The 26474-nt window shown below is 34.2% G+C and overlaps 1 protein-coding gene across 2 annotated transcripts in view; it reads left to right on the top strand.

Moving 5' to 3' along the window:
* LOC150102489 (BTB/POZ domain-containing protein KCTD3) overlaps positions 1-26474 on the top strand; it is a 290210-nt gene that overhangs the window by 242112 nt on the left and 21624 nt on the right. For both annotated transcript variants that reach the window (XM_090399756.1, XM_090399757.1), the window contains exons 16-17: positions 7073-7205; positions 11292-11340. In XM_090399756.1, coding sequence (XP_090255882.1) covers positions 7073-7205; positions 11292-11340 — 182 coding nt within the window. The remainder of the gene's footprint in view (positions 1-7072; positions 7206-11291; positions 11341-26474) is intronic.

Raw genomic sequence — 26474 nt, 5'->3', positions numbered from 1 at the left:
TTTATTATTAGTTTTATTAGTTGACCAGCATTTGGCCAACTAATAAAGCCAATATAAAATTTCAGTTCAATATTTAAGAAGTGCCAAATACAACACAGAGATAAAATATTTTAATTATTACTTCCTATATTTTGCCAAAATTAAATGGCATCTTCAGGGATTAATATACTGGTATCAAATGTGCACGCAGGCACATTTCACAAACAAAAATGGAAGAAGAGAGAGATACATGGATGGCCTAAAGTCCTATAATTACATGACCTATAAAATTCTACAATCAAATAGAGAGAACACCATGGGTTCCCTTCTTTCTCCTCCCTTGGCCAACTTTTTCTTGGAGCATTTGAAAAGAATGCCTTAATTCTTCCCACCTTAAACCCCCTATTTGGCTACACAATGTGGATGATGTGTTTGCAATTTGGCTACATGGTCTTAGACATCTTACACTTTCCTATCCCATTTGAACAGCCAACAGAAATAGAAAGCAACAACAGTCTGCCTTCCTAGACACCCTGTTACAAGACAACCAAATAGATCTCTAACTTTCACTGTCTACAGAATCTCCCTTCCCATACACACACAGGTAAATACATCCATCAACAGTCGCATCACCTTCCCTCTCGACAATACGGGACTATAAAAACCTTAGTCCATGACTGCATCTGAGCTACTGTGATGCAGATTTGGTCACCTGGGTTTCTGAAGAGATAATGAAGCTGTGGGAAGAGTTATAAAGATGGTATTGAAATTATGGAATTCAATTATGAGAACAGATTAGAAGTATGTGAATTGCAGATAGTAATACACAGGAGAACAGTGGCTGCCTATACATAAGCACTGCGACACTGCAGCACCCCCAAGGAAAAAAATGAAAAATTTTAATTTTGTTTGTGTTTATAAATAATAACAATGCTTACAACATTATATAAATGCAATACAACATGTTAAAGTCTACAGCTTATGTTTTGACATTGATTGAATAGTTAATAATTGGAATTGTGTGGATGAGTTGACAAGAAGGTATGACAACTGGTGAGTAATGAATGGGGCCTTCCTCAATGAGGCCTTGACTCCCTTGAGGTCTCTGATGATGATGATAATATAGCATCTCTGAGTTTGGTTTTGAGTATAGGCCTGTTAACAAGTTATGACATCAATGCTAAAGACTTATTACTGAAGATATAAGTTTTTCACTTAGGCATATCAGAAAATGAAATACAATGGTATCTATGGGAAACATTTATATAAAGTGTTTCTGACCACTGACAAATCTACATAAGGGATAGTAAACACTCAAACAATATTCAGCAGGGACAGGCAGATTTTTTTATTTGAAGTGTTGCAAGTTAAAGGATTCTGTATGTGCACCTTTAGTAACATGATAAATATCCACGCATATTCATACTCCTGCCAGGTTCTTTTCCTTAACATATTATCTTTTCAACTGCATTAGTCCTGCCATTGCATGATAAATAGAATGTCAAATATATCACCAGTCTAGCTGAAGGAAAAATTATACATTAGTTAGAAATGTCTATTATTATCTGAGATATAGCATCTGCAGTGTTTGATTTGTTTCTACTTCAAAATATATAAGCATTTAAAATCACCCTGTATATGGGAATATACGTTAAGTTGGATAGAGTTATTTAGAAACACTTAAAAAGTAATTAATGTCATGAAGCATCACTTTTGTGTGTCATTTGGTGTAAACTAAGCTGTTCTCAGCTTAGTTTACACCAAAACATTTAATTCTCTCTCACAGATATATATATATACAGTATATAACATTTCTCCCCATTTTTCAGTACTCATTGAATCAGAGAGAGCACATACAGTTTACAGGCACTTACAGAGTCACTTCATGCTCAGTTGCATTGGCATAATCTAAACCAACTAGCTTCTCTTACTTTCTGATAATTTTTTGTCTTTATGCTACTATACAACGCACACAATTATTTTCCATTGTAGCGGTTAATCTTGTCACAATATCACACACACACTTGCATGGATTTTCGTGAAACCATTCAGCCAGGGAAGTTGTTTTCTAATTGTTTGTTTGTTCATACCATACAAAACGCAAGCAGGTGTATATATTTCCCATCTTAGTAATTTATCTTGTCAAAACATCACACATGTAATGATGCTTCTTCTATTTGGATAAGTTTTCATGAAATATGGTATTTGGAATCATTCCAAAATTTTTCAAGCTTTCCTAATACATAGAAGAGCTAGCTGATAAGTGATGCATAAAAAGAAACTAAGGTATTTATTCTCTTTCTTAGTTCTGTTGGCTCCTTCATGCAGTGAGGAAAGCATAAACTTGACTCTCACAGTTAATAACTCAGATACATGCTATGGTGTAGCATAGATAGTCTTTCTTTCTCCTCTCACCTGTAATTGTCAAAAAAAAATTATTTAAAATTTACTTTTTTTTTAATCTATGTTATTATAATTATTCAGTGTTTATATCTTTAGTTACAATTTTTTAACATGAATTCCACCATGAAAAGATGTAATTCTATCACACATTTAGTATAGTAAGTGGTGTAAGGATAAGATAATCCAGTTCTCCTTACTCTAGAGCAGTGTTTCTCAACCTGTGGTCTGCAGACAGACTTAAATTAAATAAATAAATATATATTTTTTTACTTAAGTATAAAGAGCTAATAAGCTTCATAATAATAATGCTAGTGTCGCCAATACTTTATAGTTTACTATATTCAGCAAGAAACTCTCTGATTCCGATCTTTGAGTTTCTTATTCGGTTTTAAAACTATGTGGGATTTAATATCCCCTAAATTTAAGTGATGCTTTCATTGCCGAAATGAAGCTTATTAGCTCTTTATACTTAAGTAACTTAATGGTTGCACCTGTTTGGAAAACTCGTTCACAAAGTACATAAGTTCTTTTCGCTATACACTTTGGTATTAGGTCTAGCTACTCACTGATGAAGCCTCAAAAAAGGCTGAAACCGGTCTGGGTAGTGACCTCCCTCCATAATGTAATAACAGCATACATTTCCTAGGAAATGTGTTTTTACATTATGGAAAATACTTAAGAATAGCGATCTGAATTTCCCCACCTTTGCAATGAGCTGCCCAGTATTGTACTACGTACTAGGATCACTTGCATTGGCTAACGCTAGTGTCGCCGATACTTTATAGTTTACTATATTCGGCAAGAAACTCTCTGATTCTGATCTTTGAGTTTCTTATTCGGTTTTAAAACTATGTGGGATTTAATATCCCCTAAATTTAAGTAATATATTTTTTAATTATCCAAACAAAACAAATTAAAAGTGAATAAGTAAAAATTATTGAAATAAAATGGATACTTAAAAAAACCAACAAATAGCAGCAGAATGATGAATAATAAAAGAGGGATGAAGTGAACAATAATATGGTTTTATTGCTTCTGCCTTCCCTTGCTGTTTTGTCAGATTTGAAGTAAGCATGTGTTATCCACATTTCAGCCAATTGCTTGTTTTATTGATTTTTATTATTGAAGGTTCCCTCCTTCAACCAAGGCTCACTATATCTTCAGAAGTGCTAAGTGATACTTGAACAAAGTGTGTTATGAGTTAACCCCAGTATTTATACATTTTTCGGAAACGTTTTTTTAATAATGGAAAAATGGCTTAGAACTAGGACTTTGAAAAGCAAAGCAAACAGGTGATGCTAACCCTCATTGTGATATACGTGTTGTAAATCGAGTAAATCTGATACTTTTAAAGTAGAAGAAACAAGCATTTCAAAGAAAAAATACAGTAGGAAATATAATAGTTCATATTTGGAATTTGGGTTTACTTGGTGTGGAGACAGGGGCGCGCTGACCATGCGTGCAAAGCACACAGGCACCATAATAGTAAAGGCCCCAAAGAGGAGGAAATACTTAAAAAAAAAAAAAAAAAAAAAAAAAAAAAAAAACGTTTTTTTTTTTTTTTTTTTTTATTGGAGGGGGGATAGGGGTGCCAACTAAAGTTTTGCACACAGGCACCAGACGCTACTGGCATGCTGCTGGGTATAAGGGTGCCAACTAAAGTTTTTTACATGTGTGCCGGACACTACTGGCATGCTGCTGGGTATAAGGGTGCCAACTAAAGTTTTTCACGCGTGCGCCGGACACTACTGGCGTGCTACTGGGTATAAGGGCACCAACTAAAGTTTTGCACACAGGCGCCAGACATTACTGGCATGCTACTGGGTATAAGGGTGCCAACTAAAGTTTTGCACACAGGCACCAGACACTACTGGCGCACCCCTGTGTGGAGATGAAAGTGAACAGAAACCTCAATGTGTTTTGTGTTATGAAGTGTTTGTCAAACGAGTGCATGAAACCTGCGAAAGTCCGACATTTAGAAACTAAACATTGTGATGTGAAAAATAAGCCAATTAAATTTTTTTCAGCTATGCTTAGGGACATTTAATCATGGGAAAGATATAGTTTCAGCCATGGATTCAATTAATAGCAAGGCACTGGAAGCATCCTATCTCTTAAGTTTGTGCATAGCAAAAACTGGGAAACCCCATTCTATGGGGGAAAATTTACTACTTCCAGCTATAAAAGATGTGGTAAAAACTATGTTTGGCAACAAGTTACTAAAAGATGTTGATTTGATTCCCCTTTCAAATGACACTTTCAGTTGCAGAAGTAATGATAATCAGGTGACACAATCTCAGTTAATCGAAAGATTTAAGAAGAGCCTTTATAATGCGTTACAAGTTAATATGCTACATAAGATCTGCGCATGATAACAACATTCATGACGATATTCTATTTTGTAGAACTTTGTCATCCCGAACAACTGGAGAAGAAATATTTCACACTCTCAATAATCACATAATAAAAAAAAAAAGAGATCCAGTGGGGAAAATGTATGGGCTTCTCTTCGGATGGAGCTCACACCCTTACAGGCAGGCAGGTATAGTGGGGTTGTTTCTAAGGTCAAGGAAGTAGCTCCAGATATGGAAGGGAAGCATTAGGCTCCGAAGAAATGCCACCAGAATTTGAAACTGTGCTATACAATGCTGTAAAGCTAGTTAATTTTATTAAGGCTCGACTGTTAAATAACAGGTTATTTTCAGTACTCTGTGATGAAATGGGCAGTGAATATATACAACTTTTGCTTCATTATGAAATTAGCTGGCTTTCCAGGGGCAAAAGGATTAAATAATTATCAACACCATCCCATCTTTCAGACATTTGTTCGAAATTAAATGAACTAAATCTCTCCCTTCAGGGAAATTCTTTAACTAGTTTTGATGCCTATGACAAAATAAAGACATTCAAGAAAAAACTGGTGTTATGGATTAGTTATGTAAAAGACAGACAATTTGCACCTTTTCCAACATTGGAATCCTTTTTAATGGAAAATGATATTTTTGTTGATTCTGAGTTTCTGGAAAGGGTTTGTAACCACCTCAAAACTCTGAAGCAGAATTTCAAAACATATTTGCTGAATAACTTTTATAAGAAATTTCTATGGGTTCACAATCCATTTCAGGCTTACAGTCACGAGAACAACCTTTCGTTATCGAAAAAAGAACAGTTAATTGAGCTTTGAAGTGACAGTGTACTTAAAATGCAATTCTGTGATCTTGGTTTGGCTCGATTCTGGATCTCTCCTCCAGTGAGAAGTGAATTTTCTGAATTATCTGAAGAAGCATTGAAAATCATCATGCAATTTTCTACAATCTGTCTTTGTGAGAAAGGATTTTCATTGCTCCTTCAGTCGAAGATGATTGGTCATCTTCAACTGAAGATGACCAATCATCTTCGACTTGACCAATATTGAGCCAGATTGAAACTGTGCTATACAATGCTGTAAAGCTAGTTAATTTTATTAAGGCTCGACTGTTAAATAACAGGTTATTTTCAGTACTCTGTGATGAAATGGGCAGTGAATATATACAACTTGACCAATATTGAGCCAGATATCCAGCAACTCTGCAAGGGCCAAGAAGCTCAACCATCTCATTAAAACTCATTAAAAATAAGTAGTAACATAATTATATCATATTATTTATTTGTTTAATAAAAATTAAAACTTTGTTCAATGATGATAAACTTTTAATCGTTTACTTGCAATTTAATTATGTTTACATATGTATTTTTAGATTTATTATGTTATAAATGGCATAGTTTTTCCCAAATATTGGTAATCCCCACAGGTTTTTTAAAAAATTACATAACTTAGTGGCCCGTAGAATTGTTTTAGACATTTTACTGGTCCTTGGGCTTAGAAAAGTTGAGAAATGCCTGCTCTAGAGACCAAACATGGAACTTTTTTTTTTAAGGCTACATCTAGCTTCCACTTAAGTAGCATAGTGTAGTGTAGTGTTTTCATACCAGATGAGAAAAATTCTCTACCACATAAAGGTAAAAGCAGTTGATTTAGTTATACTATAAATAAATTTTTTGGTTTTATTGTTTTTAAACCCTGCACTGCTCTCCGTTATCTAAGTTTACCTAATATCTTGGCAACTTGTCTTCAAAACTATAGGGTAGTCTTTTTTTTATTTACATTGACAGCAGGCAGTGAGATACACACTCTAAGCATTGTATTATTAATTGTGATAATGTAGTATATACTGAAATTGTTACTGATTATATCAGAAAAGAATATGTATACAGTATTATATAAATACACACACAGACACTACAAAATTTATGAATCTGAAATGTTTCGGCAAATATTTTACAAAGAAAGTAGTACTAATAGTGTTAAGATTCTTATGTGATGTAAAAGTATTCTTTAGAGTATTTTTTAGTTATTTTTTTAAAGTTCTAAAACAATGAAATATGAAGCTGCTTAGGTTGAATTTTTGTAGTATGTATTAATTGTTTATTCATAATATTATATTCTTCATGAACACATCGAAATAAAAATAAATAAGCAAATAAATATTACAGTAATAAATCAAAGCAAACTTGCTTATACCATTTAAAATTTGTAAATATTTAATTCCTTTTAAATTCCATATGGGGGGGGTATACACTATTTATCTTTCAACATGTTATATTACTTAATCAAATTACTCATGTGGGGTCCACACCTGTTTTCTTTCAGAATATGTATAATTAAATCTGTTGATGGGACAACCATCACAGCATTTTGTGTCCATGAATGTGAGGGATCAAATCGAATGGGATCTCGCCCTCGACGTTATATATTTACTGGACATAGTAGTGGAGCCATTCAGGTTAGTATTTTATGCACACTAAATTTTTTTAAACATCAGTTCTTAAATTATGTGCTTAGCTCTGATTAACACAAAAGTTCAGTAATTTCTGAATAATAAATTATTAAAACTCTTGTTTTGTTTTTTGTTTTTTTCTATAGCAATTTTTCTTTTGGCTTACACTCTTAAAACGATAACATGCTATTATTTAATTAGTTCATTTATTAAACTAATTAAATATTTTTCCTCATTAAAAAGTTGATCTGAAATTTTCTGCATTTATCTCTTTACATCAATTTTATAAAAAAATATTTTTTAAAAATTAGCTATCAAGCAAAATTCTTGTTCAGTGTAAAGAACAGTGCACAGTACTCATTCGATGGAATCTAATATAAAATAGTTATCTTAATCCACAAAGTCATTTAAGAAAGAATTGAATTTCAATACTTGAAATTCAATTCTTTCTTAAATGACTTTCTTGTTGGAAACAAGCTGAAAGTGACTTCAGCTTGTTTCCAACATCAACAAAAAAAGTGCATCTCACATGCTTCCAGGCTTTGTTGACTAATGACTCTAGAAAAATATCTTAAACATTATTTTAAGAGTGAGTTTATCTATTTCAGTATTGTGGTTTTATTTTTATTGTTTTCCTTTTTCTGATTTTTACACGTTACAGTGAAGTCTCATAATGTCTGAACAACTGCTTATCCTCTACAAATTCCATATCCAACAATCATGGTGCACAGTTGCTACATTTGAAGAAATATTCTTAAAAATTGTAAAACTGAAATCAGAAAGAGGAGTGAGCATCAAATTGATTAAATTGATTGACTCCTCTCTTATTACTCATAATTTCATATTCATTATTCAGGTTTCTTCCCCCTCCCCCTCTCCCTTCAGATTCACCTACTAAAATCATACTCATTCCTTGGAATGAAGAGTAGGAGTTTAGTATTATTGAGAAGTTCTCCTCATTTAGCCTCAAAGCTAAATGAAGCCATAGAAAGGTTTGTGTGGTCACTCATCATTTATAGGGCATTCGACTGTGTCTTGCACATAAGCCTACTCAGCAAATTACCAACTTATGGCTACCTTCTATCTATCTTTTGCATTTGGATCAGTAAAAAGAAAGATGGAAAAGAATTGGTAGGAAAATCAGAAGAAAAGAATCCTTTTCTCTTCCCTTTTCCCATCAGTGCTGAAGTATCCCAGAGCTCTGTACTTTCACCCACTATCTTCCTCTTGTACATAAATGACTTTTGCTCACTGACCTCAAATTCTGTTTATATCTATGCTGAGACAGATCCTGTATTGTGCAATCATTAGAAGCTCCAAGATCTTCCTTCCATAAGCAATGCCTGAAACTGATCCCTGGCTATCTTTCTGAACTTCAGTGCTATCAAAACATAACCCTTTCTTATCTCTTGCAAGAAACATCTTGCATCACTTCCCTTACTCTTGATAAATACCCAGATCTCCAAACAGGATTAGATTTATCTTCTTGGACTGACTTACACACCTGACACAAATAGATCTCAGTCACAGTTCCTTCCTACTCTAAAAAACTTGATATACATTTTCACTCAAGACATTAATTCTCACCAGTGCAACTGTTCTCACACATTTGGGATGGTGTACATGAAACGTTCTTAAGAATGCTTTATGCTATTCAGAAAAGGCCAATCTAATTATTGGTGATCCTCATGATGATCAAAAAAAAAGTAAATAAAAATAGTTGTTATATTTCCATGGCTACTCAACTGTAAAATAAAATACTTGATCTTGTAAAAATTGCAGAGGTTTTACATTTAGTAATTTTTTTACCTTTTCTGAAACATTAGTTGGCAAATTTCTCAATAATTTTTATCATCACTAATACTATCATATTTCCCCTCCCTTGAATACATTCATTGAAGATACACTCACAACATGAAATGGCTACCCATTCCCTTTTGTAAGTAAAAAATTTCCAAGTTCCTCTCAAATCTCTTTACTCAGCATTCCTGCTCTTTTATGTGTGTGTGTGTGTGTGTGTGTGTGTGTGTGTGTGTGTGTGTGTGTGTGTGTGTGTGTGTGTATAAAGCACCGCAAAAAAAAAAAATAATAATAAATTAGAGAATTGAAACTTGATTCTTGTGATTTAATAGTCGATTTCAATATTACTTTACTCTTTGCCAGTATATCTCTAATGATAACTTAGAATTTCCAACTCCATTTCCATCAGACATTGTAGACCTCTTCAAGTATGTTATGAACTCAGGATATTTCAGCTAGATTAGAATTTGACATGCAAACTGTGATGGGCTTCCTACTTTTCCTCTATTTTGAACAATAGAGGAAAAGTGGGAAGATTTTTCTTAGAATATCTAGAAGAAAAAATTTTCAGTATAAATCCAAAATCCTCTCTTTGGCTCTGTTATATGAATTTTTTTGCCATTTAAATTCATGCCAAGAATTGGATGCCTTCTTACAAAAAAAAAAAAAAAAAAGAAATAACTTGTATCCCAGAATCAAATTCACTCTAGAAATATAATCAAATGGAACTTTATTCTGTCTTGATATAAAAAGAACCAAATGGCTCTATGTCTACCTCCATCTATTACAAATTTATTTACTTTCTCTGGCTATTCATCAAAAGTCAACATATTGCTCCTCACAAATGCTCCTCCTTACTATTAAGAGCCCATGTAGTCCATTCCTCATCTGAGTCCCTTCAATAAGAAATTTCTACCATCAACAAACCTCCTCTCTTAATGTTACAACCTGAAAATCATTTTAAAAAATCATCAGCCATTTTTTCCTAATTCCACAAGATGAGATTATTCCCACAGGATATTTATCCCATATATCAGAGGCCCTTCTCATGCTGCTTTGTCTTAAAAAAAAAATTTCATCTTGCAGTTATGTTTAAACCTGTCAACCAAATCAGCTCTTTGTTATTTTCTCCAGAAGATAAAGTACAACCTTTATTGCTTCCTGGAATATAATCAGATTTCTTATAATTGCAATTTGTTCTGCTTTGGATAGAAATGCCGGTCCATTGCAAAATGTATGTCAGAATACCAATCTTATACCTGAACTCGGAAAACACAACAGGAAATCTGCCTATGCTTAACATGGAATTAAGAAGCCATAGGATCCCTCTGGAGTGAAGCTAAATCACCACATAGAAACAACCAGAAATTTGAACATATTTTCAAAAAAAAAAAAAAAAAAGGTGCAGAGATTCTTCTTCACAATCCTAACCTCAGTTTTAATGATCGACCATATGTCTAAAATATGGGAAATTGTTATTGATAACTGTGTTAGTTAATTTTTTTTGAAAATATGTTCAAATTTCTGGTTGCACGGTGAGAACTGTTTAATAAATTATAACTGACATTCTCATGCATGCACACATGTGAATTTTCCATTATTTAGGTTTAAGGTACTTAAACCTAAATATCTCTGTGTAATCAGTTATAATTTATTAAACAGTTCTCACCGTGCATATACATGTTTTTTACTATATTTTTGAAATCTGATTTTGAAAAGACAAAATGCTGAAAACTTTCCTCCTCTTCAAATGGCAATCGAATCTTTTGGTCCTGTCAGGGCTATTAGTATAACTTCTTCTTCCATGTTTACCTCAATTTGATGTACTATCATCACACCATCAAAAATAAAGCAGACCTTTTAAGCATCATTACTAATTATTCAAATCAACCCCTGATTTCTTCTAATTTTCTACATATTGGATTCTCTTTGCTACAAAATTATTTTAAGAAACAAAAATGAAAATCTGAAGTCACAGTATACTTATTATTTTCAATTGAATAATATGTTCATTTTCTATATCATTTCAATGAATCCAGTTTTTTTTCAAAATTTCATATTTGTTGTTGTGATAATTGCTTTATTTCACGCATAGTAAAAGAAAATATGATCAAACTTGGTTTGCAAGAATGGCATTTCTCGTTTTAATTTTAAGTATATTATATTTGAAGTGCAGGATTTTTCTTACTAAATATAATTTTTTTATAATATAATTTGATGTTGTCAAAATAAAGTAAACGAATATTATTATTATTATTTTATTTAATTTTTTTTGCATTTCTTTTTTTCTAGATGTGGGATCTAACAACTGCACTGGATTTAGTTATAAAGGGAGAGCCAAGTAAGTATTAACTTAGTAAAACATATATATTCAGTTCCAATTAGCATTTTCAAATAAAAGCTAAATTATATATTGTGCTTCACAATTTCTAAATGTGTTACAGTGAAAAGTTAATTATACTTGCCAAGAAATTCTATTTTTCTTTATTCCTTTACCTAAATTTAAGCAAAAGAATTTGCATGTGAAGCATCTTCGTGACTTGGCTACTTGTATATAGTCTTTTGACTTTGTATCAAAGAAGATAAAGAAGAAAAGACACTGAAGTATTGGAAAGAAAAACGAAAAAAATTTGGAACCCAGATACAGAAAATGAACACAGATATAGAATATAAAAGTGATCCTTGTTGGAGACCTGAACAGCAGAGTAGGAAATGAATCTCACCAGATATATACAAACATTTTGGAAAAATTTGACGAAAAGGGCAAAGCTAATAATAATAGTATTTGCTGGACTTCTGCTCAGGACATGAACTAATCATTACTACACCCTCTGTCCAAAAAGAAACCGAACTTTTGATAGAAAATAAAACACAGGCCAATTATAATTATTCAGATAATTTATTTCAATCAATATACTCTCCCTCAGCTTTGATACAATGTTTGGCACAGTCAATTAATTCGTTAAATGAGTTTTTTATATCGGTTTTTGGGATACTGGTGAGAGTCGTGGTTACTGTCGCTGGAACGTTTTCAGTGGTGTCGTATATCGCTTTCCTTTCATCGGCAAATGAAGTCGGGGAAAGAGAAAGAAGTCACGCGGTGCTAAATCAGGTGAATACGGCAAGTGATCCAACACACAAACTTGGTTTTTGTTTGAAAACTGTCTCACAATGTTTGAACAATGAGATGGTGCATTATTGTGCAAAAGTGACCAGCTGCCTGCATCACAATATTCATGCTATATGTGATGAATTCTTGCTATCAGTCACTTAAAACTTTGAGATATTGACCGTTTGGCCAGGCGGAACGAATTCTTTGTTGATAATGCCCTTGGAATTGTTTAAACAAATCGGCATTGTCTTTACTTTTGACTTCTCCAACGACTTTTTTTTCGGATGCCCCCTCTTTTGGTGGTCTCCACTCAACACTCTGGTGCTTTGTTTCGGGCTCATACCCAAAAAACTACATTTCATCACCAGTAACGATCGTTTCAAGGAAGTTTGAGTCCTTATGAGTGGTTTTAATGAGGTCCTTGCAGTGTTCAACTCCATACATTTTTTGGTCATCGGTCAACTTGTGGGGAACAAAATCGCAAATTCAATTTACGAAGGCCCAAACTCTCAGTCAAAATGTTGTACACAGTTGATTTTGGAATCCCCAATTCATCTTCAATCAATCTCATGGACAATTTCGGGTTTTCTTTGATGAAATCACGCACTTAACTTCGCTCAGTCCAGTTTTTGGACAGCACCACTTTGAAATCGCTTAATCCACTCCTAAACTTGAGTATGGGATAAGCATTCGCCACCGTATGCTTTTTGAAGCATTTAATGCATTTCAGTAAAACTTTTACTAAGTTTAACACAAAAATCAATCGCAGCTCTCTGTTTGAAACTCATTTTCCGACCGTTCGCCAAACACACTGTGTCGCTCTTGGCACTATAACTCGGCTTCTAATGAAAAAAATGTCATAAACAGTTGATGCAACATTAATGGTGGCGCCACTAGTTTCTTGTATTTTCGAAAAGTTCGGTTTCTTTTTGGACAGAGGGTGTAAAACCATGTTGCAACTTAAAGATGTGCACAAGTTCACATGGAGAGAGGATACAAGAAATAAGAAGAGCCTCATCAACTATGTCATTTTTGATAGTGATATCATAAGGCTGGTTCAGGATACAAGAGCGTAGAGAGGATTTGAAATTGGAAGTGACCATTACTTAGTACTAAGCAAGATAAAAATAGATATCACATTGAAAAGAACAGTATGTAAAAAGAAAGTTTTAAAAAGAATTAAAGTTGAGCAGCTTTTACTGGTAAATTGTAGACTTAACAATGCAAAAATTATTGAAAAAAAATTGCAGCAGTTTGAAAACAAGAACCAAACCTTGGAGTCTCATTGGCAAACTCTGAAGAAAACATTGATTGATAGATTCAGCTAAGGAGAGAAAAATAAGAACACTATGGTGAACACAAGAAGTAAAAGAAGTAGTCCTGGAAAATAAGAAAGCATACCAAATGTTCCTAGCAAATAATTTGGCAGATGCCCTGAAAGAATACAGAGAAACATGTAAGAGAACTAAGCTGTGTATAGATGTAGATCAGGAAGGTGGCAAAATGTTCTGGAGGCTATTGAAGAAGCTTAGAAATGGAGGAAAGAATCAAAGATGATAAAAGTAAACATGAAAACTGAAGGTAAGGATATCCTAGATGCCTGGAGTAATTACTTTGAAAGACTGCTGAAAAACCAAGCAGTGACAGAACCGTAGTAGAAAAGTTTCAACAGGAATGCAAAGACAAGTACATATCAATACTTGAGGTAGAAAAAACTATCAAAAACTCGAAATGTGGAAAAGCAGCTGGAGTGGATGATATTCGACTAGAAATGCTTAATTATGGAGGTATAAAAGTCCTGCAGTGACTACACTGCATAATTCAGAGGGCCTGGTCAGAAGGTCAAATTCCCAATGATTGGAGTACAGCTCTCATAGTACCCATCTATAAAAAAAAAAATAAAAATAGTTAATAAAGCTGAATGTGAGAATTACAGAAGAATTTCTTAATTAAGTGTTCCAGGTAAGATTTATGCAACATACTTGAAAAGAGGTTGAGAAAGATTATGGACGAGAAACTTTGAAAAGAACAACTGGGTTCAGTCTAAATAGGGATTGTCAAGGTTAGATTTTCAATTAAGAAATCATGGGAATGTGACAAAGATCTCTACTTAAGTTTTGTAGATCTCTGGAAAAGGCATACGAGATGGTAACCAGAGGAAAGCTTTCAACACTATAATGATATGGAGTGAAATTTAAGTTGTCAGTCAGCAGTTAGAAATGAAGGAAATACAGGAAAATGGTTTGATGTGAAATCAGGGGTAAGACAATAATGTACATTACGGAAGAAAGTGGCATTAGGCCTGATATTAGAATTGGAGATGTCAAACTTAGCTCTTTGTTTTATGAAGATGATGTTGTACTGCTAAACACATCTATTGCAAGTCTCCAGGATTCTAACTAAATTGAATAGGCTGTAACAAATTTTGCATGAAAATCAGTGATAAAAAGACCAAAAATGAAAATAGGCAGGAGCATAGAAAACTTTGGCTGCATTCTGAATGGAGAATTCTATTGAACAAGTAAATTATTTCAGCTATTTAGGCACAGTTTTTAGTGAAGATGGCAGGTTAAATCTGGAAATAGACAACAGAATAAGCAAAGATGGTATGGTGGGTAGCCAGCTGAATAAACTTATATGGAATAAGAGAGAAATTAGCAAAAACACCAAACAAGCAGTATGCAAGACAGTGTTTCAGTTTTATGTTATGGATCTGAGAGTTGGGTTAGAAATAAAGCACTTGATCAAAGGCTAGAAACCACAGATATGAGGATTCCGAAAAAAATTAGGGACATGAACCAGTGGCATCGATGGCAGAATCATATTGAAAATGGAGATATTAGAAAGGAACTTAACATTGTTAGCATTGAAGAATGTGTCAACAGAGCTAATCTAAGGTGATATGGCCACTTAAATAGAATGGGTGGGGAAGGGTTAGCAAAACAGGTTTTTGATGCCAAAATGGCAGGAAAGAGACCTAGAGGAAGACCAAGGTCTAGGTGGATTGATTCAGTCAAAAGTGCCTTAGAAGCACAAAATCTGAGATATGACAATATTGGAGTGTTCACAAGTAATAAATTGATTTGCAGGAAAATTGTATAGGGAGATTAATAATAATGTAAACTTAATCATGTAATGCTGTCATAGTAACCTGAACACCCCTTGGGGATACATATCAGGAAATTGATGATGATGAGAATATAAAAGAAAAACAAATGATGTACAAATCATTCCTTCAAAAACATACTGCGGAAATAGAAGAAAAATAGCTAAAACCATAGTACAGAAAGTTCACCAAGATTCTTGGGACAGATTTATTAATAAAATAGAAGACATACATGGAAGACAAAACACAGCCTACAAAATATTAAGGAAATTAAACAATGAAGAAAGAGATATGGCACAAATCAACATAATACAAAAGAAACAATGGATAGATCATTATAAGAATTTATGATATGGCCCAAATTTAATAACAGAAAACATTGATGAAGAAATCAGTGCTGATATAGAACCATTTAGATTAGAACTAAAAGAAACAATAAATTTATCAAAAAAATTTATAAATACAGAGGTTTGGAAATATGGTGGAGAATATTTACATCACGGACTCTTAAAATTAATAAATAACTGTTGGAGGAAATGAAGTGGCATCAGATTGGTCAAAAAGCTAAACTTATATCTATATTTAAGAAAGGAGACAGAGATGATTGTGGAAATTAAGAGAAGAATCATTCTATTAAATACAGGTTACAAAATTTACAGTAAAATCCTGAATAAAAGACTTAGAAATATTGCAAACAATCTACTTTCAGAAGAAAAGAATGGTTTCAGACATGGAAGATAGTGTGTAGACAATATTTATGTGTTAAAACAAATTATTGAAAAAAGACAAGAATTTAATTTAGAGACTCATCTGGCCTTTATAGATTATGAGAAAGCTTTTGATAAAATATACATATCAAAATTATGGAATGTAATGGGGAAAAAAAAGTGATATTTGATACAAGCTATACACAATTATATAAGGATACAAAAAAACAGTTACAGTTAAGTAATAAGTTAACAGAAGAGATTGAAATTAATTAAGGTGTTATACAGGGATTTAGTGTATCTCCAACTCTAGTCAATATATATATATATATCGATCGGATTATTAAATTATGGAAAACAACAATAAAACAAGATATCTGGTTAACCAGAAAAACTGTTATCATTACAAAGCTCTATGCAGGTTATCAGATTACAAGACAATGAAGATGACCTCCAAAAAAAATCAGTTTATGAATTACACAAATTAAGCAACAACATAATTTAAAAATTTTACAAAACAAAACAAAAGTCATGGCATTTAAAGGGTGAGCATGTTAGATCAAAAATAGTCATAAAAAATAATAGAACAGGTGACACCGTTTAATTATTTAGGCTGCATAACAATATATCTAAAAGATAAAGATAGAGATGAAAAATAAAGAAATTTCAGAAAATCTATGGAACAAAAAAAAAAGATGAGACATTAAACTAAAATTTTATACAGTAATGGCCATTTCCACTTTCTTATATGGTTCAGAAACATGGACTGTTAAAAAGAAAGATGAAAGTAAAATACAGACTGCAGGAATGAGATTTTTAAGAGCAGTTAAAAGATGCATAAAATTGGACTATGTAAAAAATGAAGACATCAGAAGAGAGCTAGATATCTACAACATAAATGAAAAGATCCAGAAATATTGAGAGAAATGGGAAGAGCATCTATTTCAGATGGAAAGATATCAGCTACCAAAAGAGGTAGATAAATATGAACCAAAGGGAAAGAGAGAGGGGGGGGGGAGACCAGTGAAGCCGGAAGAGACAAATGCCTAATCCTTGAAGAAAGGAAGAATTCATATCAATGAATTCTTCTTTTCTTCAAGGATTAGGTATTTCTGCCCCAAATCCATATGGTCTACCACCTAGGCTGGTTTCATCCTTTATTGAGGTCTCATCAACAGGAGCCAGATCCAAAAAGATGCCACAATTAACTGCACTATTCTGGATGATCGATTGATTGGATGTGTGGTCCTTTATCCCCTTTCTCAGATCTGAAACTGCTGGATTAAGGGTGATTATTGAGCACTTGGCTATTAGCATTAATTGTTTTTTTTTAAATAAACAACTTATCTATTTGGCATGGGTTTTTTTGGGATGTTTCTTGGAATCTTTCACTAGGTGGTAGACCATATGGATTTGGGATATTATTCAGTCTTTGGTTTGCCTGTGGGCTTATGGCAGTGAGTTTAAAAAAATTATCTATTCAGTATAGTTTGGGGACATTCATGTTTTACAGGATCATTCTTATTATAGTCTACCACTTGGCTGAATGGGTTAAGGCGAATGGCAGCATTTGTGAAGAATTTTGTAGTCCTTTTGCATAAAAGAGTTTTGATTTCAGGTATCCTGGCCTCTCGGTGAAGCTGTACATTTCTTATGAACCGTGGTGTGTGTTGAATGCTATTCTTAAATGTTTGCTCCTTTTTTAAATTTTATGTAGTTTCTTAATGTTACAATCCACTACATGACTCTAGGCAAGTAAGTCATATGTTAGGACTGGCCTGATCATTTTGTCTAAGAGTAGTTTCTGCACTTAGTTTGCTATGTGGTTGAATAATGGCTATAGCTGTCCTATTGCCCTATTTGCTTTTGAACAGACAATTGACATAGTTCTGGAGCAAAGCCCTTTATCTAGTTGTACCCCTAAGCATTTGGCTACTGGTTGCCATGGAATGGAGGTGCAAAACACAAAAACACAACCAGTTGTCCCTCCAGAAACACTCCTTCTTGTGAATAGCACTGCAGTGCTCTTGGCTGTGTTGACATCAATTTACAATTTTTTGATATTTGTTTTAGTTATATAAGATTACATTTGGCAGTTTTTCAGTTGATCTTGGTTGGAGGGAGCGTACCATTATGGCAGTATTATATGTATATAGGGCTATTGTGATGGGAACTGTGCATGGGATGTCAGGCACATAGATGGCAGAGGGGTTAACAGCAATCCCTGAAGGACACCTGCTGTGATTTCACATGCAAACAAAACTAATTCCCTGTAGATGCATTTGGTAAGTTTAAGCAGTCCTAATGGTAATTTACAGAAAGATTTATCCATGTGTACTGCTTCCAGCTGTATCCCAAGCTATTGTTTCACATGACCCTGAAAACTTGTTAGTTATCTAGAGTGCTGCTCTCAGGATCCACATTGCTCGTCAAAGATGAGATTTAATTCTTTAGTGACTTTCTGCAAACTTGTTAGTATTACTCCCTCTGAGTTGTTTTCCTTAGGCAGGAGATTAAACAATTGGAATGATTGAACAATTGGGGGGGGGGGATTATGCTGTTTTTCCTGCTTTTGGATTAAGATTACATCACTTTCTTTCCATTGTGCTTGGAAATAGTGATATCTTAATATTGCTTTAATGATAGCAACAGTGTTCATTACAGCTTTATGTGAAAGGTGTTTGATTTGTTATAAATCTCATCTGGGCCTGGTGCTTTTCTGTTCTTAAATTTAGTGATGATTGTGTACCTTACTTCAGTGGGGTACATGTGGAGAATTGTCAGTTGGACAGAGTTTGTAGTCTGTGCATTTTAGCATAAAAGTACCTAGGCAGGTTTCAACGACACTGCTTCTCTGTGCTGTCTTCTGCAGAAGCTTCAACTCATCTAGTCCTCTGTGTTTAAAGAATGAAGTTTTGTCTCCCACTGTTGACTTTGATAGTTTTTAAGCACCTATCAAACTTCATTCATGGCCCTGTTGAACACTTGTTAGTGTTCTGTGGTATTGATGTCTAACTCTGTTCTTTTCACAGATGAGGTTTTTCATCTCTTCCAGAGGTTGCTCAGAGTTTATTCAGGGCACATCTGCAGGGGCATCTGTTAATGATTATTGTCTGCTTTTCCAAGCTCAAAATTGAGTCATTGATTTTTTTTTTCTTTTGAGTCAATGGTTGGAGCTGAACAAATAATTTATAGTGAACATTAGTTTTGTCCAGTTGACGGTTGGAAGCTGAGCTAGGATATTTTCATCTTGCGAGCTCAGCTGGATTAAAACTGGGTTGTGGTCAGAATCGATGTCATTGATCCCACTTATGTGATATTTATTCACAATATTTTGTAGCATCACTATGTGAAGGATATCAGGAAATCTTGCCATATTATAGTTCGTGGGTTCTGAAAGTGCTCGAATCATGACATTTCTGACCTTCAAATCATTGAGTGGCAGGTTTCAGTGTGTAAGTCATCTGCTGTTTCATATGATGTACTTAATCTTTCAGTCAGTTTGTTGCTATTAGCACTGTTTGATTTATGTCTAGAATTTCACTTAAGTCAACTTCCAGTAACAATTTGTTTGGAGAGTTATATATGAAGTATATTTTAAACACAATACAGGTTTAATTTACATAAATATTTTATTGGCATAAAATTTGCACTTAGTATCAAGGACACCTTCAGTATGACTTTCAAATTAAACAACATGAACAGAAACCAGTAGATTCAACAATGAAATGTGTGTACGTGATGTAATTTGTTGTGGCCTGAATTTAAAGGTTCTAGTAAAAATAACATAAAAGATTTAGATTTTAAAAATAAATAATTAAAATAAGTAAAAATTAAATTAATTCTGAAACTTTTGAAGAAGAACTATTTCCCATATAAAGGATAATTTAAGTCCATTTTTTCTATGTAGATTTCGTTAATGTAGCATTCTGTGAAATCTTGCTACATTGACTGAATCAATGAACTTTAAATTATTCTTTTTATGGGCATGAGTTCCAAATTTAATTTACCTTTTTTATTTTAATTAATTAATTTATTACCTTGATGGACCTGTGTTTCACTCCGGATTTCTCCACGAGTGCAGGTCACAAAGATGCCTCCAACGATCTCGACCTTGAGCCTCTCTCTCTTCCATGTTATACCCATAGATTTCATTAGGGGATCTTCCCATCTTGTAGGTGGTCTTCCTGCTTTTCTCTTTATTCTTGGTTGCCAGTTGAGTATTCTATATGTCTATCTGTTATCCCTGAGTCTGGCTATGTGACCTGCCCATCTCATCTTGCTTTCATATACTGCAGTTACCACATCTTTTATGCCTGATCTCTTTCTTAGTTCCGTGTTTCTAACATGTTCCATTTTGCTGATGTTACAAATCCTGCGTTCTATTGCAAGCTGAGTTATTCTGAGAGTTTCTTCTTCTTTTCTTGTCTTGTTACATGTTTCTGATCCATATGTGAGTGATGGAAGAATGTCACTATTAAATAGTTTTGCCTTCGCAGAGATGTCAAGATTTGGATCAGTAAGTGTTTCTTTTAGTCTGTCGAATGATAGCCATGCAGCTTTCTTTCTTTTTGCTAGTTCTTCAGATAAATCATTATTCATTTTTATTGTTTGTCCTAAGTAATTGTAGGAGTCAACCCATTCTATAGGGATGCCATCAATACATAGGTGACTGTCACCTGTGTAGATGTTTTTGATCCAAATAATAAAATAAATTAATTAATTACCTGGATGAAGATAATCAAGGTAATTAATTTATTTATTTTATTAATTTTTTAGAAAAGATTGGTAGTGATTGGGATAGAATGTCATGGGAGAGGAACTTGCAAAATATTAAGATTGGAGTTCCTAGGAGGAGAGGTGGCTTTTGTAGTGTGTCTGGAAGGTGAACTATTAATGTGTTTACATCAGAACGATCAGAAATCTCTCATTACACCTTGACCATATTGGTGGAGTGAGAGAAAACACAACCTTCCACCAAAATTTCTTTTTTGTTTATCAGCAGACAGCGACATATAGGGATTCTTCGATTGTAACTAAATCTGCTTGGGTAAGGAGGAAACAAATTGTTTCAGGATATATTAGAAAATAGTAATTAAGGGAATGCTGTATTCTCCTTAAATGGAATGGAATAGAAAACCAGTGTAAATAGAAATATTGTCATTACTAGCAAATGAATTTTAATAATTTACATTTGTGATATTGTGTGTGTATGTATCCTTAAGTTCCTCCTGGCACAATATGACCTTTGCTGTCCTTGTGCCATTAAACCACAACTCAATCAAACTTAATATGCTGGATGGAGCAAATAACATGATCTTATAAGCTGTAGACATGCATATTTGCATTTATGATAAGCATAATTAAAAAAAAATAAGGGGGGAGAGAGGTAAATGATTTGTTTGTATAAAATATGAATAACCAAACAATAATAAAGACAAACAGTGGCTGTATACATTTGGTAGTTCAGTAAATAACTATATGAAGGTGCTAATCCAGTGAACTAATAATGTTGATCAGGTGGTTCATCTAGGAGTGGCAGGAATACATGTGGATTGATGGAGCAGCGAACCATCTTGTAAAATTTGTTCTGCTTGTTATGTGTGTATATGTGCTTGAAAAGAAGTCAATGGACACCATAGTGTGAGGAACATGCAGCCATGGTGCCCACCTTAATAAGCTGTAGGATCTCCTTTCACTGTGATGACTGCAGCAATCCTGTAGTGCACACTTTCCATAAGTATATGGTAGCGATCAATGAGAATTTTGGACTATTCTTCCTATATGCATGTAATGTAAATGTAGAGTGGAGATCCCTTGACCTCATCTGATGCTTCAGTTCATCCCACAAGTGTTCAATGAAGTTCAGCAGATCAGATCAGATCAGAGGAAATTTTTCAGAACAGGACTGGTAGTGGAAGAACTAGGAGCCATCCTTGGATACTGAGCAAGGATGTTAGAACTAGATTTTTTTGCTTGGAGGGTGGTGAATGAGTGGAATAGGCTGCCAGAGTCTGTTGTGGATGCCATGGCTGTGAACGAGTTAAAAGCAAAGTATGATAGATACTGCTCAAATGTCGGATAGTGCTTGGCATGATGCTTAGGTGAGTCTAAGGACTCCATGGAGTAGTCCATAATAATAATAATAATATTCCTCCAATTTATACCAGCTACAAACCTGTGACCATTACATGGCATGATACACCTTGTCCATGGAGGTGTATCATTAAATACAGTACAGATGGTTATAGTCTGTTCAGTAAAAATCAGTGTAACTAGAGACAACTGGGATGACACCTCACACTGCATGCATGCAAGTTAAACAGTTTTATTTTAGCACCAAACACAGTATCTAACCAAATACATTTGTTCTCACATCCACTTTCAAATTTTCATTTGCAGAAAATATGTGGTGACAACGTTTTATATTGCAGTCATTGGTCAGAAAGCAAACAATTTATGTAAAGTAAATAAAGTTTTATATGCATATATATGTGTGTGTGTGTGTGTGTGTGTAACTTGAAAGCAGTTTGAATTACTGTGAAGATGTTCAGTATCATTAAGACAGTTAACAAATGCTAATTTTATGAATAATTCTACCAAAAAAGTTGCAACTAACATGCTATATGAACTTTGTGAAAAAGCATTCTCCTGACATGAAGCAACATATGTATGGTAAAGTGAGTTCCAATGAGCAATGTCTACATGCACAGACACTGCCAGCCAGGAATGTGTAACGAAAAGATCAGTGGTAGTCAGAGAGAGAGTTATCAGGTATTTGAGTTGGTCAATGTATTATTTGCATCAGATTACTTACAGTAAATGAGATATTTTCAACAATAATAATTGCAAAGTAAAATTGAGTAAAAACACAGAATTTCTAGCAAATCTTCAAATATTTTGACTACACCTTCTAAGTGAATTCAGGTGGTGTGCTTTTTTTGTTGATTATGCAAAGGATGACAGTCCATATAGTGAACCATCTGTTAGGCCTGCAACCAATCAAAGAGAACAACAGTCAATCAATGCAGACAAAGTGGATTGGCAGACTATGTGCTCAACACCCTACACACAGTAAGATGGGGGGGGGGGGGGAAAACTGCTCTCCTAAAAAGACACGACTTGAAAAGTAAAAGGTTATGGGAATCAGCTTTATTATCATCTGAGACCTCCAGGGAGTCAAGGATTCATTGAAGGCCATACATCATCTACACCAGTGTCATAACTTATCTTAAACTAATTTATTCACATTAGATGCACTCACTACTTCTGCAAGCAAACTATTCTTCTCATTTACTGCTCTGTGCAAGAAAAATCTAGCTCTTACTCCTTTCTTAACTATGCACAAACTTAACCTCCATAAATGCTCCGTGTTCTATCCCCCACCTTCCATAGAACAGAAAATTTTCATTAAACAATATCCTCCAACATTTTAGAAGTTTATAGACCTCTATCATATCACCTCTCTTTCTCTCGTTTACCAGAGTCTGCAGTCCACCAACGCTCCATCTATCATCATAATCAACATTCAATAATCCTGCTATAATCTTTATAACTCTTCTTTGCACCATCTGAACAGCTTCTTCTTTATCACCTCCTAAACCAGGAAACCAAATCTGCACTAGGTGCAGTCATATCAAAGTTTTAGTAAAGAAGTAAAATACTTCCTTATCTTCTAATATTGAGGATAATTAACATCACAGTTCAACATTGCAGTTAAGCTATCCTCTGATAATGTATTTACAGTGTAACCTTTGAATTTCTAATTCCTCATAACCTCTCCAGTATAATGTGCCTTTGGAATTCTTATCATTCCAAAGTGTGTAACATTGCAATTCAAATCATTCTGTAACTGTGTGATAACGGTAGCATTCCTGATTGCCTGCCTATCTTTGCATCATCAGCAAATAGTTGAATATCTCTTGTCAGATCCTTCCTAATATCATTGATATATAGATTGTACAACAATGGACTAAGCACTGATCTCTGGGATACACCACTGGTCACTTTAAATCTAGCAGATTCACATTCACTGTATACCACTTTTTGATACTTGTCTGTCAACCATCCACTTATCCAGATGAGGAATTTATTCCAATCCCATGTTCTCCAGTTGCCCAATTTATCATAATGTATTCATTCTCTTTATCCAACTCAGCTATGAACTGTTATAAAATATGAGCAAATTACTAAAACATAACATCTTTTGCAAAGTATAACTTGGCTGTCAACCCATTTCTGTATGCAAGTTCTTACCAACTTCTCTAAAATCTTCACTGCCATTCCAAAGATACTGATAGGTCAGTAGTTATATACATTAGTTTTTATACCACCCTTGAACAACAGAACTATCATACATTCTTTTCATTCCTGCGATATCTTTCTGGAGCTGAGACTCAAGCTATACAAACATGTCAAAGGCCTAGCCAATTGCCTGAACATTGTTTTAACATAGGTGCAGATATTCTATCTGTTCCTATTGCCGAATATCCAGGTTATTCAACAGCTCTGCAACGTCATTCTCATGCACCTCATTCTCCTCATCCAATGTAGTAGTAGTAGCATTCTTTACCTCTTTATTTCTACAAGTGAAGGTTCTCCACATCACCACATAATCTGATTTGATATCATTATCATCACAACTTTGCATATGATTGTTGCCTACCAAATTTCAGCCTTACACTTTGCAACATTGAATTGACAGTTCCATACTGTTGCCACTCATACAATCTATTCAAGTCCAATAAGGCCACATCTGCTTGATTCAACCCTCATCACTCTTCAGTTTTGCATCATCTGCAAACAATTGCATATCATTACTTAAACCTATCCTGATGTACAAATTAAATAACAATGTCCCCAAAATTGACTCTTGCAGCACACCACTAGTGACATTCCTCTTTCAAGATAGTGCCCTTCCTCCTCCAGTACACAACTTACTGATACCTATCTGATAGCCATTCACCTATCCAGCTCACTAGTCTCATCCAATCCCATCTCTTTAGTTTAGTGGCCAACTTGTATGTCAGTCTATCAAAAATCTTTGAAAAATCTAAATATACCACTATAATGCATCTTCCTTGTCCATTACATTCATCACTTTATGACAGTACATAAGCAAGTTTGTAAAACATGACCTCCCTTTATCAAACCTATGCTGACAAGCACAAAGAATACCAATGTTATCAACCCACTTTTGTATCCTGTCTCTTGCCAACATCTCCAATATCTTAACTACAATTCCTGATGTACAGATTGGTCTATAATATGTTGCCTTAGCTTTATTACTACCTTTGTGAATTGGAATAATTTTGCCTTTCTTCCACTCCTTTGGGACCTGTGCTGTTGCAAGACTTGTTAAACAGGTAAAGGCTGATGCTAATTCCTTGGAACATTCCCTTAAGACACGTAGTGATATGTCATCAAGTCCTGTTGCTTTATTGACATCTATTTTACTTAACTCCTCATATACCTCTTTCTCTCTCACCATTAAATCTCCTCTCATTTCATTCTGTACACTTCAGTTTCTGATTTCACACTGAAAATCAAACACCTTGATGAACTGCTCACTGAATACCTCAATATGACCTCTGCAGCAGTTACTAATCTCCCACTTTCATCCATTAACATCATCTTACCATAATCATTCTTCTTTCTCCTTGCTGCATATCAAAAAAAACTCATGAGGGTTTTTCTTTGCCTGATTTGCTAATTTCTGCTCATATTGCACTTTGTTGTCCTTACTAGCTGAGTCACTCTCCTTGCCTGCTCTTTATATTCTTCGTGCAACTGATTATTACCATTATTCATCTTGTGCTGCCTTCAAAGTGACTTCTTCCAGATTTAATGCTTAATACCCTCATTCACCCATTTTACACTTACCTTATTCAGTCTTTTGACCTTCAGAATACATTCACACATGGATGCTGTTAACTATTTGCTTGCCTGTTCCCAAGCAGCATTTATTTTCTTACTTCTCAACTCCTCATTCCATGCTATAGCCTCAAGGTGTCTCCTAAGCTTGTCATGATCACCAGCTTTGTAATGTCACATATGAGGGTGGTCTGAAAAGTTCTCGGCCTCGACCCTAGATGGCAACACTATCGTCAATTTTTTTTTTTTTTTTCTAAGTTGGTACATCTTTTATAAGCATCTGTGTGAAATTACAAGTCATTTTCTATCAAGTAGTTTGTTTTATACAGCTGTCTGAAACAAAAGTGTTGTCTGTATCCCTTGAAATGGATAAAATTGAGTATCGTGCAGTTATAAAATTGTTTGTAAAAGAAGGTTTAATGCCAAAAGAAATTCATTCAAAGTTCAGAAAAGTTTATGGGCACTCTTCTCCTTCGTTTTCAACAATTAAGAAATAGGCTGCCAAGTTTAAATGTGGCCGTACCAGCCCTGAAGATGATCCATGTGAAGGACGTCCAAAAAGTGCAACAACACCAGAAATCAGCACCAAAGAAGACAAAGTCGGTTCCATCATAGAATGAAAAGCACCGATGTTTATTAATTATCTTGAAAAGGGTAAAACAATAACCGGGAAATAT

Source organism: Typopeltis vanoorti, chromosome 10 (assembly GCF_054136105.1).
Source record: "Typopeltis vanoorti isolate ZY-2024b chromosome 10, IOZ_Tvanoo_1.0, whole genome shotgun sequence".
Taxonomy (NCBI): domain Eukaryota; kingdom Metazoa; phylum Arthropoda; class Arachnida; order Uropygi; family Thelyphonidae; genus Typopeltis; species Typopeltis vanoorti.
This window is presented reverse-complemented; position numbering and strand designations above follow the sequence as displayed.